This window comes from Netta rufina, assembly GCF_964035555.1.
Source record: "Netta rufina genome assembly, chromosome: 11".
NCBI classification, from domain to species: Eukaryota; Metazoa; Chordata; class Aves; order Anseriformes; family Anatidae; genus Netta; species Netta rufina.
The window spans coordinates 14714068-14726419 of record NC_140134.1 but is presented as its reverse complement, the minus strand read 5'-3'; the positions used below and the strand labels follow the sequence as shown (position 1 = coordinate 14726419).

Here is a 12352-nt window from a genome sequence, read left to right as displayed (position 1 = left end):
ATAAAAGCTAATAAAGTTTTTTTGATTCATCTATGACAAACAGGATCCAGCTCGTTTGCTGTGCAGCCTCCAGTCTGTGCCACCTTCCTTAGGTAAGATGCGGGAGCTGCCTGTCCTGCAGTGGAACTGTTCTGATCAGCTGAAGAAACAAAAGCAGTTCCTGGCAATTGGAAGGAAGTGAAATTGAAGGCTCATTTGACTGTAAATTAACCTTCCTGGGGAAGTGAAGGAGCTCAGGAGCCTTTGGCCCTGTGGGCTGTAGGATTACTTTCAGGAGCTTTCTCAAGTGAGCTGCCTTGGCATGTGCAGCCAGCCTTCTGAGGGGCTTGGCTTCTGCTCTGCAGGTGCTGGATTGTTCAGAGTCAAAAACTAAAAGCTGCAGTTGAAGGCAGCTGTCCTTCTGGCTGCCCTGCTGGTGCCTCTTGCGATGAACTTTGTCCCTGTAGCCTCACGGTACCCCGAGATTTAGTGCCTGAGCCAAATATTGTATCTGGTGGAAAGGTCAAATTCCCATGAAGACAGCAGCCAACGAATTCTTGCTGGAACAGGGTGTAAACAGTACCTGCTGCTTTGTGCGCTCCCCAGCCAGCCAAATCCTGGCCTGGGTGCTGGCTCTGGCACAAGGCGGAGGGGTTTGCCCTGAGGAGCAGCGTGCTGTGTAAATAATGTTCTAGTCAGCACCCCGGCGATGGGACGTGTCAGCGTGCCCCGTTTGCTTGGAGATTAAAAACTTGTCTGATGACAAAACCGCAGTGGGCTTTGCCAGACTCCTGATGGTCTGGTGACTTTCTCCCTCTTGGTCACATCTCCTGAAAACCCAAGTGCTTAAAGAGCTCCAAGTGCTCAGCTAATGCTTAATTAGGCCCTCAGTGCTTTGAGGTCTGAAGCTCAATTGGCTCTTGATGCACTCCTCGGTACTTCTGGCCATTTACAAGATGATCTCAGTGGTTCTGATGTGTTGTCTTCTAAAGCCACCCCCGAAGATAACAGGAGGTTCTGCAGTGTCATGCCTTGCTTTGTGTGCCTAAAATGATGGTGTTAGTACTGGTGTGGCCCTAAAATACTTGTATTTGTGTAATTCTTTGGAAAGATGGAAGTAGTAATCCAGGCTTGACTTTTTTTTTTTCTGAAAAAATAAGTATCTTTTATATAAAGGGTGCTCAGTAGAAGACAGGATTCTGGGCTGTGCAGTAATGCTTGAAGCTTTTTCATTGTTCCCCTTTCAGGTTCCTGTGCTCGGGTGGCTGCTGTGACCTCGGGCTGTCCTCCAGTGCTTTACAAAACCTTAATCCCGCGGTCTTTCTCGTCAAGAAACACTGCTTCAAGCCCTTTCACTACATACATTTTCATCTGGATGGTCTCTAAACATCTCCCTCTGCGTTTAAACCTCTGGCTGCAAGCACACCCTGACACGTTTCTGTAGGCTTCCTGGAGTGAGTTTCAAGTAATCCTCTGACGTAAAGCTTGGCTTTCTTCTTTGTAGTGCCCTGAGTTCCCACCCTTTCCGTAGTAAAGTTCCCTTCTCTGTGATGCAGGCCTAAATGTCCCGCATGATATCAACAACCTGTAACCTCTGGTTGTGTGGTGTAACACTGGGGAGAGGCGTGAGCTTTGACTTTTATTAGAGATAATTTCCTGGGATCACTTCCTAAAGAGCTTCAGTGAAGCAGCCTTCCTTCTCCCTTCAGAAAAGGGGGGGAAAAAAAACCCACACCACCTTCCGATGTGAATCTTTCTAGGCATAGCTTTTGTTTTGCTTCCCTTGGCTACTAGACTTGCTTTCAGAATTTTCTTCCCTGTGCAAGCACCAAAACCAAATTAAACTAGTCCAAGAAATGTCTGATAAGTTAGTTAACGAGGTCTGCCTGCTTAATCCATTCAGACACAGCCTCTTTGGCTCACTGAATTGCAGTGGGGAAGAAAGGGCACTGTGAGTTTTGATAGAAGCCCTCTGGGAGCCGCTTCCCTTGGTGCCTGGCTCTCCAGCACGCAGAGCTGGGTGCAGCTTGGGCCCGGGTGGAGGAGCTGCAGGGCTCGGTGGCTACCAAATGCTGTTTGTGCCTCCCTGAGTCATGGGAGTGAAGCGACCTCTGTCCCTGCAAGAGGCTCCTCTCCCCAGGGAAGCTGGGACAGAAACATGTGCAAGTCCAATTTGCTGTCAGGCGTGACTTCACTTAGTTTGCAAGCAAATATCTGGGTGGTGGCTTTCCCAAAACCAGCATCCTGGAAGGGACACGTAAGGGATTTGCTGTAGCTTCTTGGTACTTCCATCTCTATCTGGAAATTAAGACACTGCTGATTTCTTCCTCCTTGTACTGGTACAAGTGAGATGCGCTCTGTTAACACCAGTGCTAAAATAATTCTTTCCTGCTTGGTTTAAAACTTCTTATTTTGTGATGAAAGAGCAGATGAAAAGACTTCAGAAATCCAGCACTTGCTTCCAACGGTGAATTTTTAACGTTAGTGCTAAGTCACAAACAGGACTTAAGTATCCTGATTAAAGAGCTGTAGCTCATTAGGGATGTCATGCCTTTTAGTGATTTATAAATAAGAAAAAAGGAGTTGTATACTTAAGGTTCATCAAAAAATAACATCCTTGGCCCTGAGAGCTTCAGCTTCCTGGTGTTCCTTGTGGCTCTCAGCCCCCGTGATGGTTGGGAAGGCAGGCTTGATTGCTTCCAGCAATGCACTTACTGTCCCTTGCTAATTTTGGCTAGCTTGCTAAAGCGAATCCCATGTTGTGTATACAGAAAAGGGCAAATGTCTGTTTGCTTGTATTAGCGCTGACCCATTTAGAGGAGATTGAAGATTAAAATTTGACTGGCTCAACGCTGGAGTTATCTGTACTTTTTTCGTAAACTGGCAAGTTCATTGGGTCAGTGCAAAAAGGGTTTACCAAAACCGAAGCAAGGTGACCTCATCCCTGCCCGTAAATAGAGACATTTGTCCTGGGTGATTAGAGGCAGAGAGAGCTCTCAAATCCATTTCAGTAAGCTAAACCTTTAAATTTTTAGAGCTTGAGTACTCTGGCTCAGTTCCTGCACATCTGCCATGGCTCAGACAGGTCTAAGTAGGTCTTCAGCAATACCAGAGCCTCGAGGAAGTGCCCAAAGTGCTGCAGGTGGGCTCAGGGGCACTGAGCTTACCAGCCTGGGCTTCTGAGACCGGTTTCATTGCAGAAGTTGATCTGTGCAGCCAGCCATCTGTCTCCGTGTTACCCGTCCGCACTGATCCGAGCCTGTGGGTAAAGATCCTGGCAAGCACACCAGCATTTAGCACGTGTTTGAGGTGTCTGCGTCTGCTTAGAACATGTTGGGTGGATGTGGTTTTAGACTCTGAAAGGGAAGAGTATTTGTGTGTAAGTGACAGGGATAACCCTGCCTACCAACTAGCTGGTTTTCCTCTGAGCAACGCCAAGCTAGCAGACTTCTTAAAGGTAGCAACAAGCAAAAACTGGGAGAGGAGACTCGGGGAGATGCGAGCTAGTTGGGTGAGTTACACTGAGTCACCAGTACAAAACGCTAATGACTAATTGTGCTCAGTTTTATTTTTAACAACTTCACTAGTGATTGAATGCTGTAAACAGCAAACTTAGCCAAAGATCCGTGTGGCAGGGAAGTCTTAAGTTTGTCTTGGTGTCTCTGTTACTTTTCTGAATAAAACAGCGAAGAGAAGAAGCCAGCAGAACATTATGCTTGGATTCGTGATCATCTGATTAGAAGTGTGCTTTTTAATAGCCTACTCTTTTCTCCCCTCTCCGTGAAGCTTGGGACTGGAAAACCAAAGCTTCAGAAGTGTCCAACGTTAAATGTCTCTGCAGTCCTCACCCTCTGTTCTCTTGCAGCACAGATGGCTGTGGTGGCAGAGACTTGTGGCTCTCCGGCGTGCTGCTGATCAATAGCTGATGTCAGACTTGTTTTCTTCCGAGGGATTTTGGTGTAGCTGCATCGAGTACAGCAAGTACTTCTGAGATTTTTGTCATCCTGATAGGAAGAAGAGTGAGGCTGCAGAACGGCCTGTCCTGCTGGCACGTTTTCCAAGTCAGAAGGAGCAGACAGTTCTGGGGCTTTATCTCGGAGGTTCCGATTCCATATCAGCTTATTGTGTCTGTGAGGAATCCAGCCCGAACTGTCCATATCGCTTCTGCTTTGCACTCACAGGCTGCCAGCACTCTTATTGGCATTATCAAATTTCTGCAGCAAGCCTTGTGCATGTGCAGCAGTGTTAATTAGGTGGCTGTGTCTCAGCCTCCCGGTGGCTCTCACCTTCTTGCTGAAGTGTGGTACGTGCGATGTGCTGTAACTCCTCAAGCAGCAAGTGTGGGAACAGGCAGAGGCTGTTTGTAAACTTGTCTGCGAGAGGCTGCCTTGCTAAGCCTGCCTGAAAGGAGCAGGAAACTTCTTTCTGCCTGGCTTTGCACTTCAGTAATTGTGTAGGTACTACACAGAGTTGAGAGGAGCAGTGCTGTTACCTCTAGTCTTCTAAAGGTGCAGAGATTGGGGCAGCTGTCAGAACTAAGAGTGTCACCATCATCTCTGCAGAGGTGGTGGCTGCATGGTCTGCTGCAAGTTCACAACCCTCTGAGTCACGTTATTTTTCATTGCAGTTTTCTCTCCTCGTGAAGCTATCCTCATGCTGCAGAGAGATTAGTATGCTGTAGGCAACTGAGCTAGCCTGGAAACTCCACAGGCAAGAGGTTTGCAATGCAGATGGGTCAGAGTTGAAGTGGCTATGACTGAATGCACAAATCAATTGCAAAGTCTGTGATGGGACCACTGTATAAATGTGTGTTCTTGCCTTGCAGCCAAGAGATGCAGCTTTATCAGTAACAATCGATCTGTTTTCCCTCCCTTTGCAGGATAGCTCGGCTAGCACGTGGGTCCAGACAGTGAAAATTCTACAGAGGACTGGCAATTATTCCTCGTTTGAAGAAGAAGTGACATTGGTAAGGCTTACTTGTCAGTTGCTATCTTATTTGCATTACCCATGTGGCAGAGGAAGGACCAAGGGTAAAAAGTGTCCCTTCAATACAGATGAAATATCTCTGTAATAACTGCATCCAGTTATTTGAACCATATGTTCAAAAGCAGCTGGCTCAGTTCAAGAATTTGATTTCAACCTGGAAGGATATTGTTATATTGCATTTCTCTTTAATTCTCCCTCCCACCCTTTCCCCGCTTCCTTTACTCTGAAGCCCTTGAAGGGCTAGATTTTAATCTAGTCCTCCTTTCACTGTGGAACAACAGTGAATTAAATGCTGAACTCAGTGATATATGTACAGTGACCACCCTAAACACATGCAGGAGTTAATACCAGTATAGCTAAGGACCTACCACAGTAGTTCTTTCAAGTTCTTCTTTTCAAGCCTGGCTTGTACATCTGGGAAGAAACATCCATCCCGAGCTGCCAATATCCCGTTATAGCCTGGCTTTTCACTCAGCTTCTATTTGAGCTAGGTAGTCTTGGCCAAGATCCCGAAAGCATTGCCTGGCTGCAGTCTGCAGGCTTTGACACCTGAGATACGGTTACAACTCCAGTGCAGCACTGATTAGGAGTAAATCTCCTTTCCAACAGGTCATCCAGTTTCCATTCCTTTTGGTGGTCAGGGCGTTTAGAGCAGTACAAAATAAGCTTCCTTTCATCTTCAAAGTAGCTAGACTGAGCTGATCTGCTAGGATTTGCGTAGCATTGTTAACTGACAAATTAAGGTGGTTAGCACAGTTTGGTCTTCAACGTGGCAAGTGATATTCCTATCCAACAATATATTGTAGAAGGCTTTAATATTGCTCTTTATCTCCAGGTTCAAGATGAGTGTGATGCTGGAAACCCCCGAGCTGCCAGCAGTGTTTGATGGGGTGAAGCTTGCTGCAGTCGCTGCTGTTCTCTATGTTATTGTTCGCTGCTTGAATTTGAAAAGCCCAACTGCCCCTCCTGAACTCATTTACCAGGACTCTGCTTTGTCCCGCTTCCTACTCAAATCCTGCCCACTTTTGACCAGAGAGTAAGTAGGAGATTTTTTTCCACATTGTCCTGTGTTGTGGGGAGAGGAGCTGCACCTAGGCATCCTTCTGCTTAGTGTATTTAATTGTGGGTACTAATGAATGGCAGGGTATTCTCTCAAAGAAATAAATGTCCTAAGTGCAGCATCTCATTATTGTTAGTGTTCCAGGAAGCTGGGTTAAGATCAACCCTCGTTGTGCAGGGTTTTCCAGGGATGTGTGGAAAAACATGTGTGTCCCTCTGTATAGGATCTGTATGCAGGTGCTGCAGTGTACAGGCTGCTGTCTGCGGAAACGGCTGAGGGATGGATGCAATCAGCACATGTTCCTGTTCGTGTACTCTCCTCTCTAGTAGGGAAGAAATCTATTAGGGCTCACAGGAAGGAAATATTTTCGTAGTGTGGTTATGTGCTTGTAATGAAAATGGGGGTGGCTCTTAGTTTTAAAGTGCCTACTTCTATCTGAAGTGCCTTAAATTGGAGGCTAATGAAATCTATTACTGGGTACAGCACATCATCATAACTAGTTGAATAAAGTAACAACATACCGGACAGCTCTGAGAAAATCCTGTTGAATTCGCCCTCAATTTGAGGTTATGTCAGCTGTATATTTGAGCAGACTGATCTTCAGCTTCCCCTTCTAGGACCTCCAGAACCAGTGCAGTTGCCCTTACCTCCACCAATAATATGAAGCATTTACTACAACTTCATGAAGCCATGGAGGGCTTTGACACTGCAATCACCTTGAAAACTTGCAGGTCCTTCTTAAAAGCCCTAAATGCATCAATTATTTAGTAAGTGCTAAGTGCTGCCAGATGGACCTTGCTTGTGGATCGCTGAAGTCACGCTGACTTAAAGATAGTCATTTTAGGGAAGATGAGTCTTTCAGCAGTGCTCTTAGGTACCTTGGCTACCTGAAGTGTTACGATCTTAGACCACAGGGTTTGTAAACTCTTAGAGAGAACAAAGTACTATCTATTTTAAATTGGAACCCAAAGAGTATTCCCTGATGCGCTCTGAGTTCAATAGTAATGTGTCTGAAGCTGAGCACTGAAGGTGAGTATTATTTCTAGTGCCATAACTGCAAAGCAGTTGCTTCCCTAAAACATGTCAAGTCGCTGGAACCTCCTTAGTCCATTTTATGCGCTTGCCATTTAAGTGCTGGCACTCTGGATTGACGTGTCCGTAGTCACTGAAAGAGCAAGCATTAAGCTGTGCTGATTGCCAGTCTTGAAGACATATTAATGACAGGGTAGAAACTTAGAAACTTAAATGGATGTGCTTGTTGTGGAGTGTTTCAGAGTCTGTTACTGCTATTCCAGCGCCGTTCCCATGGCACGAGCTCCTAAGCAGCACCATATTAGAGCCGTGTTTCGGACTTCCACGCAGTTGAAGAACAAAGCATTCCCAAAGGAGTGGAAATGCAAAACATGTCTAAACATTGTAGTACATCTGTTGTGTATTAGCTACAGGCGTGAAGAGCTTCTTGCAGAACCCTCGCTTTGTGTTCATCGTGTGCAGCCTCGCGTTGTTTTTCTTTGGATCAGCTCGGAGCTCACACTTGGCAGCTCCTCTGAATCCTGTAGCTGTGATTTCCAGCACTCGGTTCTTGGGCAGAGTGTTGTGAGAAAGGCTTGTACCACCCCAGGAAACAAACTCAAACAAATTAGAATAAAATATGTCAAGAAGTAGTCGTTCAGTCTTGTTACCTGTGTAGCTCTGCTCAAGCAGAGAGGGGGATACAATGCTGGTGGTGATTGAAAGGGCTTACTGGAAGGAGGACACAGTTGTGAGATAATGTTTATGAGGTTTTGCTATTCTGTTGAGGTTATTGCAGACTTTTTTTTTTAAATGCAAATATTGAAATATCAAAAAAGTCCTGTCTTTATGCATGAAAGTCACCTGGAGACTAATGGGGAACAAATGTATTTAAATTCCTGCAATTATGCATGAAATGGTTTGTAGTACTAATTAGGAAGAGCTATGTGGAAACATCTTGTGCTATACTCCACTGAAAAACCTTGTAAGGCTTTGATTGCTTGCTAATTATTCCGAGTGTTAGGAAAGCTGATTAAGCAGCTCTTTTCAAATTCTACCATGAAAGCAAAATAAGTAGCCCAGCAATCCCTTCTGTTAGATCAGTGCTGGGTTTGTTGTAAGATCTCCCACTGATTCTTCTGTGCAGATGGAAACTGTCTTTCAGATGTGGTGCCTTCAGTGCCCGTATGCTCAAGAGAGGAAGGAGTGAGGGTATTACAAGCAAGGTGTCAGGTAGAATAGTTTTTGCTTATTTCTTTCTATCTGTGCAGCGATTAAAAATAACTGAAAAACACTTCTATTGTATTTCCCCTTCGTGGCACCATCCTTACCTGTGGACTTACTGGATAAATTGTAAACAGAGCATCATTCAGCAAGCCGAGTGATGGTGGATGAATAATTGAAGAGCTTTGGACAGTAAAACTGCCTGAGATGGCTGTGTGCCAGGTACCTTGTACTTGCAGATGTTGGTACTGCTTCTTACAGTTCTCTGAACTGCTGGGAGCTTTCTACATATCTATCAAACACTGGGAAACAAAAGACTTTTTTTCCTAAATTAGAAGGAATTCTCATCTCTATTTCCCTTCCTGAACCTGTGGCCAGCTCTGTACTTTTGCTTACCAAGTCGAGTAGCGTAATCAACCCCTTTTTTATTCTAAGATCTGCTGCTTGCTACAAACGTCTTGCACATCAGGTCAGCTGCTGGTACCCTCAAGCACTTGGGCCTTTCCTTGTGCTTTCAGAGTGGTGCTCTTTCCTTGTCTTTCAAATTGGCACAGAAGGTCTGCCACCTCTTACCCCTGTAGAAATGCAGCATTGACTCTTCAGAATCACAAAAATAAATTTGGCCAGTGTTTGCTGTACTGGGCTAGAGATTTTTTTGGCTGTTCCCAATTCTTCTACTGTCAAGTGTGTGTGACTCTAGTCCCGTAGAGCCACGGCACAAATATCATCCTTACGGAGAATAATTTTCCTTGCCTCCTGTAAACTTATCCTTAATAAAGGATGGGCTCAAGCAAGGCTTGATTTGTAAATCAGCTTTTAAATACCTCTGGATTGGTCTGCAAATGGGATGAAAACAACCTGTCACCTGTTGTAACGCAGGTGGCAGTTCTCAGGCTGTCCCCTGATGTGAACAAATTGCAGACTGCTTTCTTGTCATCTGTACCCTGTGTAGTATAGCGCATCAAAGTAGACGCAAGAGTCAATGTTTAAAGTGTTAATCTCCTCGGTTGGAGTGAAGTAATGCTCCAAAAATAAGCCTGTTGCTGAACTTCCACTTCAGATCTTTGAGGATCTGAATGCTGATGCTTGCTAATAAAAATAGCACGGTTTTTATGTGCTTTGTTTGAGCTGCTTATGCAGCTGCTGCTTTCCTAAACTCCTGTATGCTGGGAGATGTACGTGCTCTAAAATCATAATCTGCTGTCCGACAGCCGCTAAAATTTAATCTACGAGCACAGATTGGAATCATTTTTACTCATAAAATGCTAGGAGAATGTTTTTGGAACACCTAGGAGTTGCTGCTCTCGGGCTGTTGTGGATGAGAGATCCTATCACGACGTGGGGATGGGCTCTACAGCTGAAATGAATCACTCGGAGATAAAAACGCTCGCATTTGTGAGCAGATCAGTGTAACTGTGAATGCATCTGGCCAGTTAAGACACATGATGTGATGAGTACATAGTTCACTAAAATCAGTTTCCATAATAAGTAACTGCAGCCCCAGACCTGCTCTCCCGTCTGCTGCTGAGTCCAGTTACCAGAAGTTGTAGCTGCAGGAAACCTGAACTGCCTCGGGTGCTTCTCTTCTGTCACAGTACCTGCTGTCTGTTGCAGCTCACCAAATCAAAATGGGAAATCACTCAGACGAGTTAGCTGAAAGCTTTGGATCTCGAGCAAACCGGGAAGCCATTTTTTTCACAGAAGCTGAGATTTGTTTCCACTCCAACCTAGCTCTGTGTTTGGATCTCCCACGTGTCAGTATCTGGTTGTGTGCTCTGTTGTGGTGCATCAGCCTCATCCTCGTGCAGGCAAGAGGTCTTCTGGCTGCTGTTCCCCACCCAGCTGGCTGCTCACGCCTTGTCTTGCTCCAATAATCTCAAACTGCTACTGCAGGGCGGTGAAAGCTGTGCCCGTAGGTAGATGTGGTGCCTGTGCCTGGGTTCTCCTACGTCTGTGAACAGCTCGGTTGTAACAGGGCACGCCGAGGAGTGCGTGGTGAATCAGCTCCATACAGTGAAACTTGCTGTCCTGAGATAATCCCTGCAGGATAATGGTTTATTTCAAAACTATTTCCATCTGCAGCAGGCATTACAGAGAAGCTGAGGAAGTCTGTCTTGTCCTTGAGCACTTTTCCTCTTCCAACTTGCTGTATCTGAGGGAGGCCACCTGCTTTTCTGAGTGAGGGCCCTCATTTGAAAGACACAGTAAAATTTAGCAGTAGTGATTGTCTTTGTATCAAAACCTACAGGACAAGGCTTGAATGCTTCTTGAACCGAACACTTATTTGCTTGCCTTTAAGAGCCCACATGATACCTAGCACATGTTTTCACGTGTCACACCCTGCTGAGCTTGTTTGCTTAAGGTAAGCCACAAGAAAAATAGCCTGAGTACATGCTCCCCTGCCTACAGGGGGATTGTTTCCGAGGAGCATCTTATTTGAGCTGTTTGCCATGAGGAATGTTGGCCTCATTGTGAAACAGCCTGTGCTAGCTACAGCTATCAGCACCGGCTATAGTTAAGTGCTTTCAGCTGGGTTGAGTATGAAAATATTTCTGGAACTGATTTTTACATAATATGGTTGAAATAAAATTTAGCTTATCTAACCTGCCCTCTCAGAGGGTAAGGACTCTTGAATAATTCCTGGCTGGTGTTTTTCTTCCTCACCAGTGTGGTTTCATGTGCCTGTGTGATTAAAGAGTTCTTTCTATGCTCTTTAGTAAAAGCAAGCTGAAAGTCCATGTAAACCCTAAATAATAACGTGTTTTGTCCTTCAGTCCTGTGCAGTCTCGCACTGCAGTGCTCAGTACTTGGTCTTAAAAGTTCCTGTAGACTTCCTTCCATTGAACGACGCGAAGTCACTCACAGGAAGACTTTCAAAACCAGGTTTATCTATTGCCAAAATAGAGGGTCAACAACAAATAGTCTCAAATCACATGCAGCTACAGATTGTAAGGATGCTTTGCAAGTCCAGCTTGTCCATCAGCTGAGCACAGCTTTTACTGGAATGCATCGATAGAGACACATCCCTTTGCTACTGCCAAGGTTTTACAGGGTTTTGTAGTCGGTTAAATTGGCAGCTTGTTGTCTTGTTTAAAAAAAAGTCTAATATTTTTAATCACTGTACTAGCTGGCTGCTTTTGCAGCAATCTGTTCTGGTGGGTTTTAATCTGGTTTAGTTTTTCACCAACTCCGTAGGATTTATGCAGTCTGGGCAAGTTCTTTCCACGCTCCCCGTTGAAGTCTTGTGATGTTTCCAGCCTGCAGGAGACTGAACTAAAGGGGCTTAGAGGTTATCTAGCTTGCTGTAAGCCTGTAGCTTAAAGGTCAGTGGGCAGTAGTAAAAGAAAAGGTGGGTGAGATAACAAGCTGTTGCCATAACACCTGTGTGTATTGCAGAGTTGTAACTGCTTTTTCTTAAAAGCGAACACCAGAAATGTACATTAGCGTATTTAAGTAAGGCTAAGTGGGAGTAACAAGTCTCTGCATCAGAATAGTGTCCTATGCACATTACTCACGCTGGATTTTGACCTTTGAATATTCATCTGGAAGTGTAGTTACGCGCAGGGTGACTAATGCTAGCACATCTCTGCTGCAGGCGGTGATGCTTCAACAACTGACTGAAGTTAACTTAAAAGATAAGCTGAGTGGTTTTCTTCCTCCGTCTATAGGATGCTCAGAAATGCTGGCTTGTGCTCTCTGAAGGGACCAGGCAGTGAATTCACCCTTCTTAAGGCTCTGCACAGTTCTAGCACAGAGGGAAATGTAAAACCCACAGGCAGCCTGTCCCTTGCTACAGACAGTCGCAGGGGTTCCTGCCTTGTTCTCAGTCCTGTAACAAACGATGTATCAGGGAAACTGCCTGTGCTCTTTGCCCATGAAAGAAAAAACTGGCATAGAGGTTTGATTTACTGAAGATCAGTACTTCAGGCAACTTCTGCAGTCAGATTATTTGAAGGCAGTCTTATTTTTTTTCCCCAAAGAACCCAGCTGTGAGTTGAGGAAGCAGGCTGCGCGCTGTTGATAAACAGAACTCTCGAAGCCATTTGTCTGCATTTAAACTCCAGCAGCAGTGGTGGGCCTTGGAGACTCTTC

At 45.2% G+C, this 12352-nt stretch overlaps 2 protein-coding genes across 6 annotated transcripts in view; one reads left to right on the top strand and one right to left on the bottom strand.

The window, feature by feature from the left end:
* MFGE8 (milk fat globule EGF and factor V/VIII domain containing) overlaps positions 1 to 12352 on the bottom strand; it is a 98668-nt gene that overhangs the window by 22958 nt on the left and 63358 nt on the right. The gene's annotated exons all lie outside the window — the stretch shown is intronic.
* Positions 1 to 12352, top strand: part of ABHD2 (abhydrolase domain containing 2, acylglycerol lipase) — a 38066-nt gene that overhangs the window by 4153 nt on the left and 21561 nt on the right. The window contains exons 1-5 of one of the 5 annotated variants that reach the window (XM_084293486.1): positions 3428 to 3490; positions 3845 to 3960; positions 4607 to 4696; positions 4859 to 4945; positions 5801 to 6001. In XM_084293486.1, the coding sequence (XP_084149612.1) occupies positions 5808 to 6001 (194 nt within the window). In that variant the 5' untranslated portion in view covers positions 3428 to 3490; positions 3845 to 3960; positions 4607 to 4696; positions 4859 to 4945; positions 5801 to 5807. Of the gene's footprint in view, positions 1 to 1409; positions 1434 to 3427; positions 3961 to 4606; positions 4697 to 4858; positions 4946 to 5800; positions 6002 to 12352 lie in introns of those variants that run through there. The other 4 variants (XM_084293487.1, XM_084293489.1, XM_084293488.1 and 1 more) reach the window with 4 other exon arrangements.